General features: G+C 48.6%; 1 protein-coding gene across 2 annotated transcripts in view; it reads right to left on the reverse strand.

The window, feature by feature from the left end:
- Nucleotides 1-22337, reverse strand: part of Lhpp (phospholysine phosphohistidine inorganic pyrophosphate phosphatase) — a 106242-nt gene extending 83905 nt beyond the window's left edge. For both annotated transcript variants that reach the window (XM_008846017.2, XM_029569811.1), the window contains exons 1-2: nt 22158-22337; nt 1534-1721 (exon numbers count right to left, since the gene is read on the reverse strand). In XM_008846017.2, the coding sequence (XP_008844239.1) occupies nt 1534-1721; nt 22158-22282 (313 nt within the window). In that variant the 5' untranslated portion in view covers nt 22283-22337. The remainder of the gene's footprint in view (nt 1-1533; nt 1722-22157) is intronic.
- Nucleotides 22338-25010: the final 2673 nt, after the last annotated feature.

Below are 25010 nucleotides of genomic sequence, written 5' to 3' on the forward strand. Positions count from 1 at the left end.
TCCACATAAATTCGTATACATGTGTGCATTTGCATGCACATGCATTGGAGTTCAAAGGCCAATGCTGGGTGTCTTCCTCAATCACTCTCTCCATGTTTTTTTGAGACACGGTCTCATTATTCACTTTAGTTTTGCAGATAGTCTCCTACTGAACCTTCAGCAAGCCCCAGAATCCTGTCTTCACTTTGCACTGCTGAGATTATAGTGGTACGCTGCTATGCCCAGCTTTTTACATGGGTGTTGGGGATCAAACTCAGGTCCTCATGCTTGTGTGGCAAGCATTTTACTAAATCATCTCCATAGCCCTCCTAAGTAAAATGTTCTGAGGTTTCCTATATGTTTGAAGTTTTCATAATAAAATGCTGGGGGAAATGTAGCATTAAAAAAATTTAGAAAATTCAAATTCTGAAAACAAAGGTATGTTTATTGAAAACAGAGAGAGCAGAGGAAGGACCTGTCTCCTCTCCAGCCCTCTCAGATTCTGCTCTCTGTCTGCCGGACTCCTGATTACCACCACCTTTGAGCCAATGCTGAATCCCCCTTTCTTCCCTGCTCCCAGGCTTGACAACCCTTTTCCCAGGGTAAAGGAGAAATAATTTCTAAAGACGCTGGCAGAGTTCCTAAACTAGAGAAAGGATGTTGGAACAAGATTTTGAAAGGCTAGCATGCCTCCCTGTAATGGTGCCAGGGCAATGAATTCCACTCTCCAGCCTTCTAGGGAGCACCCTCCACCTCTGAAAACTCCATACCTGTCCTGGGAAGAGGAAGTCTGCTCTGTCCAGAGGCTTCTCAAAATGAAAACAGTGCAGAGGGAGGAAGGGAGGAAAGAAGAAGGAAGGAGAAAGGGAGGGAAAAGGAAGGAGGGGCGGGGAGGGAAGGCTAGCTCAGTGGGAGGACAGAGACATACGCTAGATTCTGAACCACTGTGAATCCTTGTTCTTTAAAAATAATCATCAGATAATAGCGTCCTGCTTTGCTCCACAAAAGCTCCCCACTGAGCGTCCAAGGAACACTGACTGGTCTTTCATTCAGACCCAAACCATCTAGATTCAAACCTTGTTCCTACCACTGAAGAGCAGGACTGGGTGTCACAGGAGTTCAAGGCTTGGGTAGTAGACATTGGAAAGACTGCAATCTAGGTCTTCATATTCTCTCTCTCTCTCTCTCTCTCTCTCTCTCACACACACACACACACACACACACACACACCAGGAGCTAGAATCTTGTCCCTTGGCCAAATCCCTTGTCTAGATTATGGAATACCACCTCAGGCTTTCCTCCCAGAACATTCTAAAGCTGGCCTTTAACCACTGGTTGAGGCTGGGGGAAGGATGGGGCCCAGTTCCACCTCTCCCCCAGAACCCAGCAGGACACCCCATGGGTCTGCACCCTACAGGCCCACAGGTGTCACTATAGAAATCAGACTTGACCTGTGTGCATTTCCCATTATTTGGTCCAGGTAGTAGAGGCCCTCTCCCAAGCCTCTACTGGAAAGGGGACACCTGCACACCCACGGGGCCCAGGCAGACTTACCATCATGGATAAGCAGGTGTGGCCTCAAGCCTCGCTCCTTTAGGATCTGGCAGGCAGCTGGTGCTGGGGCAGTCACCTCTCCCTCAGAGATGTCAAATCCCAGTCGCCGAAGTAGCCCCACCAGCTCTCCTCGGGACTTCTGGGACTCATTGGTACAGAATCTCACCTTCAGCCTGGACTGCTTCAGTCTGGGGTACAAAAACATAGACTCAACATAGAAAGAGTGTGGCCTCCTGAGAAAGGACCCAGACAGGAACATTTTTTTCACAAGCAAAGGGCTAAATACCAGTACAGGGCAAGTCACTGTGAGTTCTTAAGTGGGCCCTGACTGACACAGGTGTGTTCAGAATGAAATTTCATAGCTAGAACATACTACTTCTTAGGGGCACCAAAGTATGATCCCAAATTTCCTGTCCATGCTCACACAACCTGAGTCACATGAGACCCAAGGCTCCCCATCTGACCTCTGCTTAGAACACTCCACCCTTCCACCTGGGACACATCACCTTTTCTTGCTACAGCTACTCCCCTCCCATTCCTAGGCCCTCAGCACCCCTTCCACATGACCCACGTGGCCTAGGTGCAGGCCACTTCAGAATGCCCAGTTATCTCTGTGTCATTCCATAGCTCTTGGTGTTTTTACTTTGCACTTGGCCCCCGTGCCCATGGCTTACTAATGGTAGGCCATACTTCCACAACAGTGTCAGGCAGAGGGACCAAGCCAAGATTTGTCTTCTCATCTCAGTCAACAAACAGGGTCAGCCAGAGATGAGTATCAGGGACACACATGGATCGTTCCACGTGGAGGTGGAAGCCCCACCCTGCACAAACCCAGAACCAGGATCCCATGAAACTGAGAAGATACACTGACACCAGCGGTGTACTATGGCCCTTCCTTCTGGGGGTCCGGGTGGCACCTGGGTGATTTCTCTGGACACAAACCACACAAAGGATGCCTCAAAGGTCCCCAGTGAAAAGATGTTGAGCATGAATACAAATAGCTGTAGTTGGTACACACTGCGTGCTAGGTGAGGCTGGGGCATCTGCTTTGAGCGCAAGCAGGCCTTCCCCAGCCACAGTCCTGGGATGGCATGAAGGCCAGCAGTGAACAGAAGGACTGCAAGGGAAGGCTGACTGCAGCTAGGAGGAAAGGGGCCATGAAGGACACAAATGGGGTAAAGAGACAAAGGCTGGGCAGGAAGGTTGGGGAGACCTCACTGGGAAGCAACCTGGAGCTGACACCTGAGGAGAAGGCACCAGCCAGCCATGCAGCGAGTGAAGGAAAGGCCACCCCGTAGAGGGAGGCAGTCAGCACACAACACATCTGCATAGGGACAGGAGGCTGACAGTCCAGTGCCCACCAGGGACCAGCATGTAGGAAGAAGGCACAGAGACAGGCAGCCCAGGCTCATGCATGTGTGAGGAGTGACAGATGGGACCTTGTCCCCCTGGCTCCCTAGCTCAGACCACACAGCCTTCAACAAGCCTGACTGGCGAGGCAGTGATCGTATCTGGTATCTCTCTACACAAAACCACAGTTTTAAGAAAGACCTAGGGCTGCACACCCAAAGACCAGGGAGGTGCTTTTTAAAAATCCTGGGATAAAGCAGGAGGATCTTGAGTCCCAGGTCAGTCAGAGCCACATTGATAAAAGTCTATCTAAAAAATTAACAAAAAACAACAAAACCCCCACATGTATAAAGCCGGCATGTGGGAGGCTGAGGCAGGAGGAAGGCCATGAGGTCCAGGCCGGTCTGGACGAAGGATGCCAAGGCTGGCAACCTGAGTTTAACTCCCGGGACCTACACGGTAGAAAGGGAAGAAGCAAATATTCCAAGTTGTCCTACGACTGCCTCCCATGTGCCACAGCAGGTGTCACACACACACACACACACACACACACACACACACACACACACACAGACGTAATTTAAAAAAATAAAAAAGGTAAGTTTTAACAAAATTAAGCATCTATACTGATGGGCACCTGGCCCTGCTCTCAGATGTGTCCCCCAAAACATTCATCTCATCAGTCTCCAAAGATGCTGGAAGATGTCTTGGTTTCATGCATTCTCTAAGCTTTGCATTCATTCATAGTGTTAAGTGCATAATTTATGTTTAATAATGGGTATACATATGGTAGACGGATGTGCTCAAGTTTTCTCTTTACAGAAGTGGCCCCAGTCTAAGAAGTCCAGAGCTGACATGCAGATTAGATTCAGTTGTGCAAAACTGAATCAACCTCCATTTGAAATCAACCTCCATTTGATGGCCAGGGAGACTCAACCAAAGTCACAATCAATCCCTGTGAGGACATAACTTAGCCCACTTCACGGGTGAGGAAATCGAGTCCCAGGAACGTCCAAGGCTTTCTGCCCGACTTCCTGAGCCTGAGACCCTGGAGACAAGGGTCAAATCTTATTGAAGATTCATGGAACAGCCAGGCCCAGGAGAGTTGTGCAGACTAAGCAAGACAAGGGGGAGCAGCCCACTCGTGCAGGTATCCAGGTGTGCCAGCCCACCCTGCAAGGTAGAAAAGTGGTCATCAAATTAGGGTAAGTGGAAGGTGAGGCTGGAAGATAAGGCTGGGTGGTCGACCATGGAGGGGGCAGGGCAGAGTTAGACATCTGCCCCCTATGGGGTAGCAGGGTCATCAAATAAGATGGGCAGCAGGTAGGAAAGGCAGTAGGTCCACTCCAGTGTCCCCTCAGCCCACCATCTTCAGTGATATTAGTCCCCCTTGTCTTTCTAAATACTGCCTCTACTTCTCTAGGACATCCACATCGCCAGTGTTCTGATTCACATAATTGCTTACTGTCCTTCTGCTCGACCCACATACTCTGGGTGTCCAGCAATAGGGTCTGTTGCATTCTGTGTAGCATCCCTGGTATTGGGCACATAGCAAGTCCTTGGAAAAGTCTAAAAGTCTTTAACTGCTGCTTCCCTTAGGCTGTCCTGAGCCTGGAGAACAGCCCCCCAAGTCCCATAGAAACAGAATTTCAGTGACCCTCCCAGCCCTGGGGCTACCAGGTGCCATTTATGAAGAAATCTGCAGCTCCGCAGGCTGCAGTGAACAGACTGAGATGCTGACCACTTCTCCCAGTCCAGGTGATTCATCCCTTTCTTACTGTTTGTCTTTCCTAATCAGAGGTTTATGAATGATCAATTACACCCAGTGGTTAATTGCCCTTCATAAAGATAGCTTCTTTTATTTTTAAATTAGGCAGTTAATATATTGTAACTAATAGCATCACCTTGTCTATTATGGATGGATCCTCATTGATTGGTGCCTGGAATGTGTGATTCGCACCCAAGTTAATGGAGCAGTTGAGTAAAGAAGTGCAAGGGTCCCAGGGGACTAATTACTACTAATGAATGATGATGTGACCTTCTCAGAACAGTGAGCAATCGGTGTGACAGCAAGATGGCAGAGCCTCACATCTGTCACTCCAAACACAACTTCAGATGAGGGCGGGAGGGTGTCACTCACACCCCAGCTCCTTTGAGATACCAACATAAGTTTGTCAGAAATAAACGCTTTCCTAATTCAAGCACTAGTTTTAGAGATGGAATCTGTCTGGGGACAATGGGGCAGGAACTGGGTGGGCAGAACCCTCCCTCTGGGTCCTGTCCCTTTGTGCCACCTTTTTACACATCACCACAGGGCCTGTGACCACCAGGAGCAAGCCCTGAGTGGTATCTTTATTATTTAAAGTCACTGTTATCATTAAATAGTAGAGCAGTGGTATAAAGTTATATGGTGTCACTGTGTTCAGTGTCCGTGGCCTGATCTTGTCCTCACACCCCCAGAGCCGGACCTGCTCACAGTGGCCTTTGCTACTGTCCTAGCTACTTTCCATTGTTGTGATAAAAACACCAACCAAAACCAACTTGAGAAGCAAAGAGTTTAGTTTATTTTACATCTCCCAGGTCAGAGTTCATCACTGAGGGAGGTTAGGGCAGGAACCTGGAGCCAGGAGCTGAACACAGGCCATGAAGGAACGCTGTTTACTGGCTTACTTCTCCAGCCTGTGCTCAACCTGCTTTCTTATACAGCACAGGACCATCTGCCCAAGGATGGCATGGCCCACAGTGGGCTGTATCTCCCATATCACTCAACAATCAAGAAAATGCCTCACAGGCCAGTCCAATGGGGAAAAATTCATCAATTGAGGTTCCCTCTACTTAGGTGTGTCAAGTTGACAACTGACACTATCCAGCACAATTATATATCTGTCTAGGAGCACACGGCTGACTGACCCAGGTCACCCAACCTGTGAGTGCAGTCTATGGGGCCATCAGCCATTCATGAAGGTGCATGCAGGCCGGTGAACAGAAACCCCTGGGACCCTTGAATGTAATACTGTGCCCTGGGCAGGGCCCAGCAGGCCCAGTTTTGCTGTGGGGAGTCCTACCCTAGGGAGCAGTGTGATAAGTGTGGGTCTTTCTTACCTGTGTGTGTACCTGGGTAGAAGCTGAGATGGGCAAAGAGCTGCACAGCAATGTGAGACCGTGATATGGACTGAACTGTGTTCCACCAAATTCCTACACTGAAGCCCTAACTCCCAGTGTAATGGTACCTGGAGACAGGGTCTATGAGTGGGAAATTATGGCTAAGTAGAATCATAAGACAGGATCTTGGGGCTGGAGAGATGGCTCAGTGGTTAAGAGCACTGACTGCTCTTGCAGAGGACCTGGGTTTGAGTCCCAGCACCCACAGGGCAGCTACTAATCATCCTCAACTCCAGTTCCAGGGGAATCCAAAGCCCTCTTCTGACCTCTGTGGCTTTGCACAACATGGGTGCACTCACATACATGCAGGCAATACACTCATACACATAAAATTTAAAAAAAAAGAAAAAGACAGAATCTCTGATATGATAGGATTGGTGTCTCCAGATACCTTGTGGGTGTGGTGACATGTGCATGTAATTCCAGCACTGGAGGCAGAAACTACAAGTTTAAGACCAACCTGGTCTATACAGCAAGTTCCCGGCTAGCCAGAAATACATAAAAAAAGACCCCATTGTAAAAAAACAAAGGACCAGAGCGCCCTGTTGCATGCCATCTTTCTTCCCTTCCTTGATCCCTCTCTTTTTCAGTGCACACACAGTAAAAAGGTCATGTGACCATGGACAAGATGGCCACCATCTACTAGCCAGAAAGAAGCCCTCACCAGAATGTAACCCTAATGATGGACATCTAGCCCCTCCAACTCTGAGAGAAAGAAATGCATGTCATATACACTGCAAACTCAGTGGTTTTTTGTTGAGGCAGCAACCCAGGCAGAGTCGAGGGATCACATCTTTTTCTCTGTCTGAGTGCTGGTGCCATACGCTATAGATCTGACCTTGGGAAATCTGGACACAGGAATTCCAAAACATGAGAAAAGCCCAAGCAGGCACAGTTTCCAAAGAACTGTAGAAGAGTTGTTCAGAACCGTGATCACAGGCCCACCCTGATTCAGGAACCTTGGATGGGAGTGCCCTTAGCTGGTCTGAAGGCCCCTTTGAGAGTGTGGCTAGGGTTCCTGCCATTGCCCCTTCTCAGAAGCCCTACTTCCTGAGGCCCAACTAGATCTTTGAACTGACCTTTACCTCATCACAGCAGACCAGGAGGCACTTCTGAGTGACAACGTCGCCCAGTGCAATTACCGTGCATCAGATGAGCCGGTCCCTTACAAATCACCTCGGACTTTACACATCTGCTGGCTGTCGGCATCTGCCAGGAGCGCTCACCCGAAAATAATGAAAACCCTCTCATTATTGTTCCGTGGCAGGTAAAGTGTTAGGACAATTATTGGACATCCTGAGTGACCTTGGGACAGCTCAACAGCCTGCCCTCTCTGGCTTGCTGAGGGCTGAGAAACTGGAGTCATGCGTTCCCCTCAGATAGACCAGAAGGGGAGGCTGGGAAGGACCAGGAGCTTGCCAGGGAAAGAACAGCCTAGGGTCCTCCCCTGGGGTCCCCTCTTTTTGCCTCCAGCTCTGTCATTTGTTACTTTTACCTGACCTGGAGGTCTTGTCATCAGTATCTTTACCTCCATTCTTCCCTGGAGTGGAATCCTATCCTCCCTCAAGGCCTTGTCCATGTGTCCCTCCCTCCAGAAGCCTGATCCTCCCTGTTCACACAGAAGCCTCCTCCAGTTATACTCTGTGTCAACAAAACCTCCTTCCTCCTGACCCTAGGACAGCTTTGAGCTCCTGGAGGCCAGTGCTATAACTTCTTCAGCACCCTCATGCCCTGTGCTCCAGCAGGTTCACAGGAACAGAGGGCAGGGGAGTTCTGGGGGCATCTATGTATGACCAGCCCACATCCCTAGTAAAAAGAGCCTCAGTTATCAACATGGACACCTGGGTGGGAATATAGGGCTGTGGGAGGGCAGAACCCAGGTCAGGTCTCCTGAGGAAATGGAGACCACAGGGCTATAAGGAGCTGCTGAACAGGGTCATGGGGACCCTAGGGGATAGTGCATCAAAGGCGTGATGTGGCAGTTTGCAGGCTAAATGTGTCCATAAAGCAAGCTCAGATTTGAGAAATGGCAGCTCAGAGGCCCACTGGAGTCCAAGATAGGTGGGGTGTGATTGGCACATTCTTGCATAGAGGTTGCTTAGAAACTTTTTAAATTTCTACCCAAAATATATCTAACATGGTACCTATACCCAGCATGGTGGATGCTTTACTGGGCCTAAGTGACCCAAATTCTGCATTGGATGGGCCCGCATGGTACCAGAGAAGCTTATGTGGGGTGGGGGTGGGGACCTTCCCCTCATTAGTCTTCCATTGCTCTAGCAAGCGTCCTACTTACATCTCACCCAAGGTGGGACAGAGGGTCCCACATACTACTGAAATGGAAGCATGACAGAGTGACACAAGGTTTGTGCCTGTTTCCTAGAGGGATATAATAGTACTTTTCTGTTGCTATGACAAAATACTTGGCAAAAGCAACTTAAGGAAAGAAGGGTTTTTGACTCACCACACGGCTCAAAGGTGCAGTATACTTCCTCATGGTGGGGAGGTTGAGGCAGCAGGCACTTGGGGCAACTGGCCACACTGCATTCACAGCAGGAATTGAGAGGAATTCTGTGTTTGCTAGCTTTCTTCTTTCTATGCACTCCAGGAACCAGCCCATGAGATGGTGCCTCATACATGTAGGGTACCTCTCCCATTTCAATTAACCTCCATGGTATCACAGAGCCCAGGAGGGTCTCAACTCAATATACAGCCCAGAATGACCTCAAGACATGATTTTCCTGTTCCACATCCCAAGTGCTGGGACTGTAAACCTTCACCACTATGCCCAGCTCCTGAGATGCCGTTAGTAACAGACTTCCCCAGCAGAACTGGCCACTATGTGATTCTGAGGTCTTGGCTATTTCCCTTTTACATAGCAGTCAAGACTGAAAACACATATTTGGAGAGTTGCAACTGACAAACTATTTTTTCTAAGAACCATCTTTTTTTTTTTTAATAGAAGATAAGGGGCTGGAGAGATGGTTTAGCAGTTAAGAACACTGGCTACTCTTGCAGAGGACCCAGGTTTTATTTCCAGAACCCACATGGCAACTAACAACTGTCTGTAACTCCAGTTCCAGGGGATCCAATGCCCTCTTCTGACTTTTGTGAGCATTGCATGACATGGGTGCATTTACACACATGTAAGCAATACATTCATACACATAAAACAAAAATAATAAATAAAATATTTTTTTTAAAATAGGAGATTAAACCAGAATCCCCTTAGCAGGCTAAGCTGTTTTTTTTTCAGTTAAAAAATGTAGTAATTCAGATCGCTAGGGGAGGGCCAGGCTGATTTAAGAGTGTGCTAGGCTAGTTCCCCATGGGCCTCAGATTGAGGTCAGAAGCCCCTGGTACCAGAAGCAACCACGGGAAGGCTTTACCAGTGAATGGAGGTTGACTTCCTGGGGTCCTGAGTGGCCACACACTCTCAAGGTCCTTGAATGACAGCTGAGGCAGCTGGCCTTTTAGGGCTGCAAACTGGATACATGATCAAGGTTGGCAGAGGGGACACTGTGAACCCCTCATTCACTGGCATCACTATTGGACCCTGAATAGTGGAAGTCACCAGCCACAATCTTGGCCACAAACTCAGTCGGGCCTGCTGAACCTCTGTTGTCTTTTTTCCCACTTGGGAGATAACCAGCTGCTGTCCTACTTGGGTCTCCCCAAGCGCCAGTGGACACTGTTGGGCAACAGCACGTTTTGTGTGATCAGAGTCCAAACTGCACAGAGAACAGAGCAAGAGCACAGTGGCCAGGCCGTGGTCAGGCCTCTTGGTGAAGGCCAGTAGGCCAAGTGTATTCAGGGAGGTTATACAGATTTGGTCAGGACCCCAGGCAAGGCCTTTACAAAACAAGTGGCACATCTTCTCTGTGCTGGTGCCCACCTTACCTGCCCTCAGAACTCCATCCAGGTGTTCTCTATGACGTGTTTAAGCTAAGATCAAAGAGACATGCTGAAGCCAGAGCATCGATTTCACAGCAATTGATAAACAGTCAAATGCAAGAGACTCTGGTGATGGTTGGACCTAAGTGGTTCATTGCACAGAGGGGTGACTGCGGTTCAAAAGGACATTTGCTGGGGGGCACCCATGGACACACTTCCCATTCTCCAGCTCTGCAAACTCAGCTGGCTGACAATCATCCCCGAGCACCAAGGACCTTGAACAGGCCAGACTGTCCAGTGCTAAGCATCCCAAGGACAAGGTAGAAGCTGGGCTCAGGAAGTAGACACACCTCCTTACGTGTCCTGCAGCCTGTCACCTAACCCTCTCCAACCTCAGGTTTCTCATTTATATGATGAGGCCCTCATAGTAGCTACTGGATAGGGTTGTCATGATGACTGTATTTAGAGATGTGGGAAGCAGGTAGCATGCTGTAAATGCCCTTTAAGTGGCAGTGATGACTATGGTGATGACAGTGCCGATGCTGTCTGACAAATGCTGTGATCATGGTGATGACAGGGTCAACCACATATCTGACAAACTCTGTGCTGACTTTGGGTTATCTCAGCAGTTCTTCCAATAAGAAGCCAGGAGGCCAGGACCAGGAGGAGAAGCCCAGAGTGCACTGACCGTGGCACCTTTAAGGAGAGGGGGAATTCTGCTGGGGAGGAGTGGCCCAGCTTGGTGGGTATCCTGGGGCACCAGGACAGAGGGGAATGCCCCCACAACTACCAGCAGCACCTGGTAACTAGCTTTACCCATATGTCACACTGCACCCCTATGACAATCTGAGAGATGAGTTCACATTCCCACTCACTGATGGGGGCCTGTGGGAGGATACTGAGGGACTCACCAGGGGCAGAGCCAAAACAACAGCCCTTCCATGTTGGCTTCAATAAAATGCAGTTGGGCAGAAGAGCGTGCTTTCATTTTGAATATGCATTAATTCTATAACTGAAAGATACTGCATTTTAACAAAGCAACTCCTTCTCCAACATTCTCTACTTGACAACAATGTTCCTGTGGTGCATAGATTTAGAGCAAGTCAAAGGTTGGCTACAGGGAAAATACCTCACCTAATTCTCACATCCCATGATGCAGGTTATTATAAACAGGAAGAAAAGCGAGGCATGGAAAAGCTGAGGAAAAGCCTAAGACCACATGCCAACCACAGCGAGGACTGGAAACCCAGGCTCTCATCCCCTAGATCCAACACCTGTCACTTCTTAGGTGACAGGTAAGAGGTGGCACCTGCTGGAAGTGGAGCCCCCACTCCTCCTCACAAGACGTCTAATCTCTGTCAGCTCTCAGAACCTTGGACTTCTCTATAAGCTGGATGGCATCTTTCCTGTCACCAAGACTATGAAAAATCACCCCGCCCCTTCCTTTACTCTAAGCAGTGCCTGAGGACTACTTTGCCAATCGGCTTTTCCATCTGTCCTGGGGGCCATGCGGGTCCATGACTTCATGAGTATGCTTCCCGGGATACCGGTGGTATCCTAGGTAAATCAGTAACACCCAGCTGGTTGCACTGACTTCCAGGGGTGACCTTGCCCACCACAGCTGATATCAGAACCCAAGAAACAGATCTTACTGCTGAGGGCAGGGCTGTGGCTACAGGTCCCCATGTCTATCTAAGGCTTTCGGCTTCCTTCCACAAAGTTCAAGGTCATGAATCGATTATGACACCAGCCCAGCTGGATGAGGGTTTGTCTTGGCAAAAAACGGCATAATAGTTTGGCAGTGGTAAATACCTGGAGTCCTAACCACTAGGGAGACTGAGGCAGGACAATTCCTTTGAGCTCAGTAGTTGTGTGTGTGGGGGGGGTTTCTTCCTACATTATAGGCAATATAGTGAAATCCCCACCTCAAAAATAAACATATGTAAGGGTGGGTAGTAGGAATGAACAGATAAAGGCATTTGCCGCTAAACATGGATGACCTAAGTTTGATACCCAGGACCCACACAGTAGAAGGAGAGTATAGACTCCTGCAAGTTGTCCTCTGACCTCTACACGCATGGTATGGTATAAACACACACACACACACACACACACACACACACACACACACAAACACACACACAATGTAAAATAAACCAAGTAATGAAACCATAAAATGTATATTTTATACATTATCCTTTGTCTTTCTCACACACCATCCAAGTCATATAAATAAACTAATATCCACACCTGAAAGAGCTAACTCCTCTGCACAGCTACTCAATATTCTGCAGTGAGTGGTTCACTCACTCTGTGTCCTGACATACTTGGGTAGCCCCCAACGTGTACATGAACATGCACATATACACCGATGTGCAGTCCACGCCATGAATTTCACCACTGTCGTGCTTCAAAACACCTCCATGGTTTTCACTGACTGTTTCATAAACACTATAGATTTGAAACAGATAACACACTACTCAAACATTGCTCTTTTTTGTTGTTGTCCCCCTCCAAACGAAATGTGGAAGGAGAAATGCTCTGAGGCTACAGCCTGGAAAGATGCTCGGTGAGGAAAAGCACTTGACCTGAGTTCAATCCCTAAGACCTACGAGGTAGAAGGAGAGAACTGACTTCCAGTTGTCTTCTAACCTTCACACAGGTGACCCATCACACACACAGTAAGTAACTAAAGGTAACATTTCAAAGTGCTCTGAGAGTGAGCCAGGCACTTGAGAGGCAGAGACAGGCAGATCTCTGTGAGTTCAAGGCCAGCCTGGTCTACCTAGTGAGTTCCAAGCCAGCCAGCTGAGTCTCTACATGGACTGGGCAGCTGTGAACCTCATCTGGTTGAACATGGGGGCAGGGCAAGGGCAGTGTGATGCTGGCTGCTTTGAGGATTGCAAAGATCAGGAGAGGGCGGGGGCTGTGTCCCAAATCCTCTGTGCTTTTGGGGAACACAAAGGAAAAGGGCTGGAAGGCCCGCGGGGTCACTCTGGGGCAGTGATTGACACAGGGCTGATGACGGAGGACTTGAACTTTTCTCTGAATTCAAGAGCTGGTGGGAACATTCACAGGAAGGAAGACACCTATGTTATGAAACTTCAAGTGTTGACATTACATGACAGAAAACTCAGAACCCAGGAAGAAGAGTGTGCCGCCCTGGTCCATGCCCTCCCCCAGCTCTGAAGACAACACAGTAGTACACCCGGACAGGAAAAGCAATGCAAGGCAGGGCACCTTGGCCATAAACAGCCTTGTCTGAGGTCAGGTTGGAACCCCCTGTCCAAGGTCAGGTTGGAGCCAGAAGACTGCTGGTGAGTAAGCAAGCTCAGGCACAAGCCCTCTCCAGCAGTGGTCTCCCCTTCAGGCTCCTGGCTGGCCTGGCCCACGGGTGGGGCTGAGAAGGCAGCACAGGTGCAACTTGGCCTGGGCCACCCTCTTCATTATCACAGCTCGTCCTAGGGACCCACGCCCCATTGCTGGATGCTGCTAGGGCAGCTGAGCACTGAGAAAGCTGAAAGCTGAAAGCCAGCCAGACTTCAAAGTTCCCGTGGCCCTATCACGGTTGCTCCGAGATGGGCTGGATGGCATCTGGGTTTTCACAGGGCTCCCAAAGGATTGAGCAGAGCCACCTGGAAGGCTGGGCTGTGGGCCTGGCTTGCTGTCCTGGTTAGGAATTGCTTTATGAGGCTGCCCAGGGCTAAGACCCACTCTGCTTCCTTCCGCCGGCTCCAAAAAGGCCAGTCTGGCCTAGGATGGGCCAGCAGCTGTGCTTTAGTGGCCGGCGACAGGATGCAGTAAATGCCCATTGCCTTTCACATGCAGATGCCTCAGGGCCATCATGAGGGCCAGCCCAGCCGCCTGGGCCTTTGTGCTACAGCCCCTGCTGTGCCCAGCCTGTCTCTGAAAGGCTTCCCTCTAGGAGCTCAAACCGCCCCCAAATGGGCTCCAATAAAGGCCTGCTGGGGGGACCCAGGCCAGTTACAGATGTCCACACCTGCCCTCAGCAGTCAGCAGGCCCCACCCAGTAGCTCCAGAATAAAGTGGACAGCCTGGGGACCCAGGAGGGTCAGAGCTGCCTGTTCCTCCATCTGGGATGCTCTGAGCCACACCTCTCGGGGTCACAGCTCAGTGCTTTTGGGATCTGCTAGGCCCAGGGCTCGTACTTTCATAGAGTTCAGGCTCTGTCCACCTGACCCTTGTCTAGCACGAGCTGTTCCTGAGGCTCTCCAGGCACTTCCACACTGGCTCCACCAGGGTCCTGGTTTCTAACTCCCTGGTTTACCACCACAAATCTCCCATGTCTAGCGCAGGGTTCCTGGTGTTCTGTAGGTGTTCAGTGACTGTTTATTGGGTTTGTGGGTGGATGCATTCATCTTTACTAAGGACTCAATCCCTTTTCCTGCTTCTCTGAAGAATTCAGCCTCATCTTGAAAAGGGGCCCATGGGCACACTGGGCAGGAGTGGCAGTGAGGTAGGCAGTCAAGATCCTGCCTGACCCAGACAGGCTTCCTCAGGTGACCTCTATTCCTGTGCTTGCTCTTATTTTCAATAGTTGAGTTTAGGGTCTGGAGAGATGTCTTAGCAGTTAAGAGCACTGGCTGCTCTTGGAGAGGACCTGGGTTCAGTTCCCAGCACCCATATGGCAGCTAACAACAGTCCATAACTCAGTTCCAGGGAATCTGACACCTTCTTCTGGCCTCTGTAGGAATTGCACACACTTGGTACACTTACAAGCATGGAGGTAAAACACTTATACACATCAAATAAAAATAAAAATTTAAAAATTTAAAAAAACCTTTTAAAGCTGAGAGCGTTCTGTCCCCCAGTATGTGGGAATCTTTCAGAAAGTGTGAGAATACTTGTCACCACAGAAAATCCAGGAAGAATAGTGGGGGGCAGACAGCAAGCCATCCCCCCTAAGCTCACAAAATGGAGATGCTACCTGGGGCCACAGTGTTCCCACAGGCCAGGGAGGTGCATGCTCTCTCAGAACCCCATCCCACCCCATCCCACCCCATCGCACTGTCCTGCAGCACTGGATCTTACCCCGACTTCCTCTGTGCTCCTACAGGACTTCAAAGGGAGTTCTGCACTTCAAGGGGGTCACAAAGGGAAAGGTGGAAAGAGCCACTAAGGCCCCACAAACCAGCTGGACGCCCAGCGCTGTGCACCCTGGCGAGTTGGGCCTATCTGTGAAAAGATTCTGGGACAGCCAATGTTGGCTCAGCCACCAAGAGAGGAAAAGTCCCCACAGAAAACTTCAAAAGCGGGCATGTCAATAGGAGGGCAAAATCTCCTATCCTCAGGCCTCTGACACCTGCCACGGGGCAGGGAGAATCTATGGAGCTGCCCTAGGCCCGAGCAGGAAGGGTTGGCCTACGGAGACCAGGACGGCTGGGGAGCCCTGTCAGGAAAAGCCACAGAAGAGCTGAAGAGAGAAGGCTAAGAAAGAGTGAGAGCCAGCTGGCACTGTGGAATCAGAGGCCAAAGGTCACTTGAGAAGCAGGTACAGGTTTAGGGACCTGGGCCAGTGTCAGGGGAGCCAGAAGGGTTCAGAGAGACCGACAGTCGGTTCTCTGGGATCCCAAAAGCACAATGCTAAAAACTCTGCATCTCACCAGAAATAGTCCCCCAGGCTTAGGGGACAGGAGCTTTTCACCTCTGCCAGCTCTACAGCCAGATTTGGTATGTTTTAGGAAGGCTGTCCCAGACTGCTCGATTTTACAGTAGAGTGAAGATACCAGAGACAACCCAGCTAGGTGAGCTTCCAGGGATCAGAGAAAATCTGAACAGAACCTTCCCAGGACCAGTCAGAAGACACCAATACAGAACCAACAGGACGAACAGGACCCTCCCCCATGCCACTGTCTCCACGTGTGTCCCTTGGACAGTCTTCAGGTTGGGAGCATTGGCTCAGATGCAGCCATTCAGAGAAAAGCCTTGCCCAATTCTGCAGCCCCTTTTTTCTTCAAAGGGTTCCAAATGTGGGTGTATGCCAACAATTAAGAGCCTGCCCCGAGTCCAGCAGAACAGGGTTTGTAGGGTCCCTTTGCCATTCCAGCTCGGGTATGGAGCCCACCTCACTGGATCTCAGGTCTGCCTGCTAGTTAAGAGGGACCCCTCCTTGGACTGCAGGGTGCTACCCAGGAAAGCTTAACGCCTGTGGGCAGCGAGTACTTGTCCTTAAAGGCCATATACCTTGCTATTTATCCCTGGGCGATAGGGGGAGCCATCACCTGCCTGGGAGATTTGTTCTCTAGAGCCACGTTGCTGCCTAGACAACAAAGGCTCAGGCAAGGGGCACCACTAATCCCAGGCCCTGCTAACATCTATGTTCTAGTAAAAAAGATGCAGAGGGACTGAGGGTCTGTATTTTCACCCCACTTAACTTCTCAGGGAACTTTAAAGCAAAAATGACCCCGCTAGTGTCAGGGGTGAGGGGACAAAGACACAGCTCCACACTGTCAACCTCAGCAGCCCGACTTTTAGGGACTTACCCTAGACTTTTAGGGATGTCAAGTCAGGTCAAAATAGAATTTGTGGCTTCAATGCTGAACAGAATGTTAGGCCTGGCCAGTTTATGAAGCAGAGTTGGAGATTTTATTAAAGATACTTTAATAGAGGCTTAAGCACAAGGATTAAGAGAAAGAGAGGTGCCAAGGGCACAAGTATGGGTTTCTTAAAGAAGAGCCCCAGGGAGTGAGACATACTCAAATGTAGGTACTGGCTCCTCGAGGGAGATGTGCAGTTAATTGTCTTAGCAATAGCCATGGTCATTTTGGTGGCTCTCAAGTGACATCTCAGAGGATTCCTAAGAAAATTTTAAAAATTATTTTTTCCTTTTCTTTCTCTTTTGATAAGTGAGATTATAGGCTCTGGACATACCTTGGGTAGAGTTATAACCTAATAAAGTAAAGCCAGGGGCTAGAGAGCATAGGGTTAAGTGCATGTCCTTTCCCTGTAAATGGGGTTTCCGGTGAGATTCTGGTTTCCGGTGGGGTTTGCAGCAAGGAAGGGAGGAAAGTCTCAAGCAGCTGTTAGCTGTGCTGGAAACTGGATTCCGGAGTGATGGGCTCTTTTCACTTCTCATGCTCCCAGGACTTTCCCTGCTTTCTGTCATGCCCTACTGGAATGGAAGGACTGACAAGTAGAGTGTTGTGGGGACATAAAACAGCTAGGCCTCTTGTACACAGTTGGTTTAAGGCACAAATGGCACAACCAGGGCTGGAGAGATGGCTCAGCAGTTAAGAGCACTGGCTGCTCTTGCAGAGGACCTGGGTTCCATTCCCAGCACCCACATGGCGGCTGACAACTGTCTGTAACTCCAGTTTCAGGGGATCTGATGCCCTCCTCTGACCTCCTCAGGCATTGCATGACACGGGTGCACTAACATACATGCAGGCAATACACTCAATACATGTAAAAATAAAAATAACAAAATATTTTTAAAATGGCACTTTGGAGACCTACTGGGCAACATATATCAAAATCAAACACACACCTGGCTTGTGATCCAGCCACGCCACTCTTACATCCACATGCTCCACAGATGCACACCCAGAAGATACACACTCATGTGTTCATCAAAACACATGTTCTAGAATGTTCACAGCAGCACTAGTCACAATAACCCAAATGGGAAATGCACGAGTTGTGGCCATCACTCTGTGAAGCAGTACTCAGCATAAGCCGTCTACAGCCAACTGCCATAAATATGACAAATATCTCAGATATGACACTGGATGAAAGAAACAGCCATAAAAGGGAAAGACTATATGACTTTGTTCATATACAGCGAGTCAGAAACAAAACTAACCTATGGAGCTTAGTTGAAACAGTGGTTGTCCAGGGGAAGGGGAGCGTGGGGTGGGTTTCTGAAGCTTTCACAAGAGTTTGGCTGCTGAAATTAATTGGGTGTTACATGCACAATATGAGTATTTTTCTACATGTAGAATTTCCTTGGTAATTTCTAGCCAGGTATGGAAGAAACACCTGTAATCCCAATATTCAGGAAGCAGAGGCAGGAGGATCTTGAGTTTGAGGTTAGCCTGGGCTATATAGCAAGACCGTTTCAAAAAGGTAACAAGTTGCTTTTGAGTGGCTCTGATTTTAAAAGAATATTAAAAGCATGTTGTGATGGTTAATACTGATTATCAACAAGATACAGGATCATTGTGTAGGAGATAAGCCTCTGAGAGATTATCTTGAGCAGGTTAAGTGAGGTGGGATGACCCACCCTAAACGTGAGCAGAGCACTATTCCCTGGGTCCTGGACTGTATAAAAAGGAGAAAGCTAGACTTGAGCACAAGCTTTCATTGGTCACTCTCTGTTTCCTGACTAGGACGCAACGTGACTAGTCATCTCCCCTAGGTCCTGTTGCCTTGCCGTCCCTAGCATGATAGACTGTACCCACCAACTGTTAGCCAAAATAACTCTTTCCTTCCTTAAGTTGTTTTTGACAAGGTATTTTATCATAGCAACAGGAAAAGTAGCTAAGACATATGTATAATAGGAATCCTTATTTATAGCCTGATCCTCTCTGATCATCTCCAGCTTCATGACCCCTGAAATCCTATTCTCCATACTGCAGTTAAAGAAAGTGACATACAACTTTATATTTTGTGTGGTTCAAAAGCTTTAAAAATGTTGATATAGAGGGGCTAGAGAGATGGCTCAGCGGTTAAGAGCACTGGCTGTTCTTGCAGAGGACCTGGGTTCAGTTCCCAGTATCCACATGCTGGCTAATGACTGTCCATAACTCCAGTTCCCAGGGCCATCTGACACCTTCTTCTGACCTGCAGGCATTGCATGACACAGTGTACGTACATATATGTAGACAATACACTCATACACATAAAATAAAAATGTTTTTAAAATGCTGATATACAAATTAACACGATTAAGTCTCTCCTCCTCCCTCTTCCCTCTACCCCACTTCTCTCTGCTTGACCCCAGCTCTTTGCTGAGACTTCAAAACAGCTAGCTCATGTCTTCCCAGGGTCTATGCAAACATGGCAGCAGCAGGAACACACCCATTTCTGTCTTTTCCACCCCAAAGAGGCCACATGTGTTTGCTGCCTTCACTAGCAATGTATCTAAAGATAAAAGGGCTCACTCACAGTGTGGTGTCCACTGTGGAGAAAGGGACAGGAATGCTTCCCTGTCAAGGGAGACTGGTCCTTCTCAGTCTTCCGCTGTTTCAAAAGGTAGAGCCACAGGGACCTTGTACTTCAGACATTTGCCATGTACGAGGCAGGACAAATTCCCAGAGGCAGAACTACTGCTAGACGCTGCCAGGTGTCTTACCAGGCAACGCCAGCTGGGTCTGCCTCTGTCTCATCCAGGGAACTCATTCTCTAACTTCGGATTGTCACTAGTTTTGTCAAATTGATGAAAAAAATGGCATCTTGACACAGTTTTAATTTTCATCTCTGATGCAGTAAGGTGAGTGGTGAGTGATTATGTCCTATGTCCTTATTTCCATTGAGGTTGATTTTGAGCTGATTTCTATGTTTTGAGGCTTTCCCGCCAAGATTCCAAAGGAAATCTCATTTTCATTGTACGTCTTTGGTATGTATACATGTGTTTATGTGGGTATGCATGATTATTAATCTCAATTATCAACTTGATGAGATCTACAATCATGGCCTCTGGGCATGCCTATGGGAGATTAACTTGATTATATTAGTTGGGGTGGGAAGACCCATCCACTGCGGGTGATGCCATTCTCTAGGCTGGGATCCTAGACCATGTAAAAAGGAGAATGTGTGCTGAGCACAAGCATTCATCTCTCTCTTGACTGCAGATGCCAAGTGACCAGTTGCCTTGAGCTCCTGCTGCCTTGACTTCCCCTCCAACCATGAGCCAAAATAAACCCTTCCTTCAAGTGCTTTTGTCAGGGTATTTTTTCATCACAGCAAGGAAAAGTAACTAAGACTGTGTGTATGCGTTTGGAGGACAGAAGGTGATGTGAAATACCTTCCACAATAGCTCCCACTTTTTTTTTTTTTTTTTGCGACAGGGTCTCCCACTGAGTCAGACTTTAGTGAAGTCTCTACTGGCTGACCAACAAGCCCCAGGGAGCCTCTTGTCTCCACCTCCCCAGTGCTGGGATTACAGGGGCATGACATCACATCCAACTTCTTATGTAGGCACTGGGGATCTGAACTCACATTTTACCCCCACTGAACCATCTGCCCACTCCACAATGCATTTCTTACATTAACGTTTCTTTTTGAACATAAGATTGGGTAACACTGTAGTGCCTGGCTAAAATCCCCACTGACTTCTTCACTGAGAATACAGTTCAGCACCCTCTCTGGCCTCAAGTCCCTCCCTGCTGTACCTACTCTCACATTCCAACACACACAGCCCACAGCCTCTCTCTCTGTGTAGTGCACCTGAAGTTGCTGTCCCTTCCAGTCAGAAGGTGCTTCCTCGGCCTCTTCACACCAAAGGCTCTCTCTTATTCCTCTGACCCAGTGTGAAACCTCCTCTAAACCACCTCTGCACCCCCCTCCCGCCCCCAGCACAGGCTACCCTCATCTAGTGTATGCCTCGGACCTCTGTCCTCACTTCACTTATGCTAATCCATGGTGATTCATCTACTCATTTGTCTTTGCAATACTGTCTACCCTCCCAGTAGATGTTGACCCTCAAGAGGTCCTGGCTACCCACCCAGGAGGCTACTTCACTCCAAAACACAGTCCAGTGCCCTGATTGCATTCCCACAGACATCTCCACACAGTGCTTGAACTGTGACACAACAGTCTGAAGTTCTGGGGTTAGTGGGGACTAAGTGGAGGTCAGGAAGACCATAAACCTGGACTTCTGTCCACACAGTGGGCCAATCCCAGGGCCAGTGAGTTTCCTAGGACTAGATGCCCTTCATAAATGCACTTGAAGGCCCAGCCTCCCGAACTGTCTTTGCTATAAAACACAGTTTAAATCCTTGTTATTTTCTTTCTTTCTCTCTCTCCCTCCCTCCCTCCCTCAACACATACACATAGATAAGTAGGGGATGCTCTCTCAGGATCAAAGGACTCACTTAACTATCGTTGGCAAGTTGGCAAACAGTTGTGATGAAGTCAGGCCACCAGGCCAGGATGCCCTAGGTGTGACTCCAGGAAGCAAAGTGCTCAGAGTGAGTCCCTCCCAACCGCCCATCCACATTACATAGCACTGGCTGGTATAGCAGATAGGAAGCCCAGGCCTCATGGTGCCAACCATCTGGAAACTATACTAGCAAGGCTTGGGGCACTAGATCCCTCCTCCTCCTTGAATCTAGACCAGTGCAATCCAACAGAACTAGACGGCTAGCCACATACATAATTTAAAATATTCCAACAAGAAGTTAAAGGGAACAGGTGGAACACTAAACAAAATTTGTTTAACCTAGTGTTTTAAAAATGGTCATTTCAATACATAATCAATATAGTGCAGTCTTTTTCAAATAATCTTTCCATCTATTATTAAATTTAATTTAAAAAATTAATCTATGTTTAAAATTTTATTTTATGAGTGTTTTGTCTTCATGTGTATGTAAGTGCACCACCTGCATGCAATGCCCAGAGGCCAGAAAAGGGCGTTAGATCCCCTGGAAATGGAGTTGCAGTTGGTTGTTGTCAGCCATGTGGGTGCTGGAAACCCAATTCAGGTCATCTGCAGAAGCAGCAAGTGATCTTAACCACTGAGCCATCTCTCCAGCCCCTTATTCATTTATTTTGTGTTCGTGTGTGTGTGTGTGTGTGTGTGTACGTTCATGTCATAGCACATATGTGGAAGTCAGAGGACAACTTACAAAAAGCAGTTCTCCCACTATTTGGGTTCAGAGGTTTGAACGCAGGTCATGAGGCTCTGAGGCAAAAGCCTTTACCTGCTGAGTCATCTCTCCTGCCCAACATAATGTAAGATTAATGAACTAGTCTATACGTTGCTGTGAGTCTTGGAAAGCCGTTGTGTGCTGTATTTGACTTACAGCACATCACAATAAAGACTAATCACAGCTCAAGTGCGCAACACCCACCTGCTGACACTGCTCAGCTCTAACCCTCAGAGCCTAGAGCCGGCCCTACCTGGCCTACCCTAGGGATGCAGACGGAGGGGGCGAGGCCATCAGGTGAGAGGCGGGGCCAGCGCGGAAGCCCCGCCCCCGGCAGTAGCGAGCCTAGCGGAGGGCAGAGCCCGACGCCCCTGCCGTCAGCCCACTCACCTCGCCACCGCCTCCACGGAGCCCGCGATGGCGGCGCCACCGCCAGCCCCGCTGTCGTACAGCACGCCTGAGATGTCGAGCAGCACCCCGTGTACCCCCGCCAGCCGCTCGGCCCAAGGGGTCATCGTGTCCCGCTGTGCGCCCCAACCTTGCGTCGCAGCCAGCAGAGAGCCCGCCTCCACGCCCATCGCGCTGGGCCTTCTGGGAAATGTAGTCGGGGGCGCGGGGCGGGCGAGCGGGCCGCAAATCCTCTCAGCCACCGGGCCACGCTCTCTGGAAGCAGGATTTCTTTAGGACCTCTTTCTCTTGGGTTTGTGAACAGAAAGCAGGAAACGAGGATAACAAGCCCCTCGGAAGGGTTCACCTCCTTAAAATTCAGGGCATGGCAAATAAATAAATTGATTAATTAATGGTAAACAAGTCAAACCAGCCGGGAATGCAAAGGTAGGAGAATCGAGAGCTCCAGGCTAGGGCCACCTAGCTGGCTCAGGTGTAAAGACACTTGCCACCAAACTTGACAACCTGAATTCAATCCCTGGGAGCCATAGGGTGGAAAGAGAGACCTGACTCCTGCAAGTTATCCTCAGAGCTCCACGTGGGTATGCACACATACAGATGCACACACACAAATAAAGTGTTTGAGGCCAGCCTGACCAAAAATAGTGAAATCTTGTCTCAAAATGAAGCTCCACGTGGGCATGCACACATACAGATGCACACACACAAAGTGTTTGAGGCCAGCCTGACCAAAAATAGTGAAATCTTGTCTCAAAATGAAAACCGGACTGGAGAACTGGCTCAGCAGTTAATAGCACTGGCTGCTCTTGAAAAGGATCAGCTTTTGTTCCCAGCACCCACATGGTGGCTAACAACCTAGGTTAACTTCAGTTACAGGGCTCAAATGACCTCTTCTGGTTTCTACAGGCACTGCATGCACGTGGTGCACTTAAATATTCAGGCACAACACTCATAAAAATTTTTAAAAATCAATAAATTCAATCCCTGGTGGAAAGAGAGACCTGACCCCTGCAAGTTATCCTCAGAGCTCCACGTAGGCATTAAATGAAAGAGCACCAAAAACATGAGAGCACAAGTGAGAGAGAGATCTAGCAAGCAACCAAATAGTTGGGACAGGCCCAGCCCTTGGAAGGGGCTCCAGAGCATAAGTAGTGTAAGTTACAATGTCAAAATAAGCTGGAAGAAAAGTGTTAAGGATAGATGTTGTATAGCAAGGATGCTGAAGGGAAACATAATGTCAATATGTTTATTTTCAATGAAAATAAAAATTAGGTAAAACCTTGGAGCATGCTCCTGTTCTAACATGAAAAATTTTAAAGTTGTATCCAGACAACAGCTTTGCACAATGAAGACCATAGAAACAGGTGAGAACAAAGTGGGAATGACAGCGTGTTAAGGCAGTGAGATCGCTGGATGAATTGTAGTACCAAATTTAATATTATATCATGTTTACAATAAATAAATATCGGTAGAGAGAGGTGAGTCCTTAACAGTCCCTGTGCAATAATTAAGTAATGAAATTAAAACTTGAGGAATTTTGACTCGTGGTATGATTTAGCTTTGAGGTTTCAGAGGAGAAGGGACCACATTATGCTTCCATTTCAGCCTCTTGTTTTACAGAAAGGATGAAAAGTTCATCAGAATGTTAGAACTTTAGCTCAGTTCCATGAATTGTCCACATTCTGTTGATATGTTTACTGAGTCATCTGTTTACAAGAGGAATCGAAGATGTAGGTCCTATCCGAAGTGGATTTACTATGCCAGGGAACCACATGTGGAAACCAGAGCAGGCACTCCAGCTTAAGGGGGTGTGTTTGCACCAGTCAGGAAGGAACCTGAGGATTTGGGGGTTGAGGGTGGAAGCTGAAGCATCAGGTTCCTGCACAGCCAGGAGCCTTGCAGCCATGAGATGTGGCTGCATGCTCTGCTCTTTTAACCCACTACTTGACTTTTAAGATGCAGCAGAAGCAGCAACTGCTTCCAACCCTGGCCCTTCTGAAGAGCCTCTGCTGTGCCCACCACTTCACATGCTTGTCATGATGGAGCATAGTCTAGCCTGCAAGGGAATCGGGCCTTCTAGACTCCAGCGTGTGAGCTAAGTGAGTCAGTCTGAAGACTCTTTCAGAAGTCTCTCTTCCAGGCAGTGAGCTCTGGGGAGGGTGCAAAGTGGTCCAAGGCGTGATCTTGTTCTTCAAAGATCAAGATGGATAAGACAAACACCTTCAAGAATGCTGGTCCAATGTGTGCCAAGTTGCAATGAAGTACAGCTAAGAGAACGGTCTGTGTGGGCCATGGAGGGCAGCAGAGGCTTCCGAGAAGGTGGACAGTCTGAAATGGACCTTGAAGGAATGGCTGGGCTCTAGATTCATACAAGGGTACCTCTGCCAGTGATGTGAGCTTCTCTGTAGTTCTTTTTTCTTTTTCTTTTTCTTTTTTTTTGTTTTTGAGATAGGGTCTCCCTGGCCCCAGCTGGCTTGGAACTTGCTATGTAGACCAGGCTGACCTTGAACTCACAGAGATCTGCCTGCCTCTGCCTCTCAAGTGCTGGGATTAAAGGGGTGTGCCACCACGCCTGGCCTACAGTTCTCTTTTCAATAGCTCTGTGTAGGACCTTGGGCAAGGCACTTTCACTCTCTAGGTAGACAGAATGATGATGTCCCCTTGAGATGTCCACATCTTGATACCCAGAACCTGTAAATATATTGTCTTATGTGCCATAAAGGGGCTTTGTGGATGTGATTATACCTGGACCTTGTGGTAAGCTTAGCCTGGCTGATACAGTGATCCCAATGGAATCATGAGCTTTCTCAGTAGAGAAAGAAGGACACAGAGGAG

Source organism: Nannospalax galili, unplaced genomic scaffold (assembly GCF_000622305.1).
Source record: "Nannospalax galili isolate Female #2095 unplaced genomic scaffold, S.galili_v1.0 scaffold362, whole genome shotgun sequence".
NCBI classification, from domain to species: Eukaryota; Metazoa; Chordata; class Mammalia; order Rodentia; family Spalacidae; genus Nannospalax; species Nannospalax galili.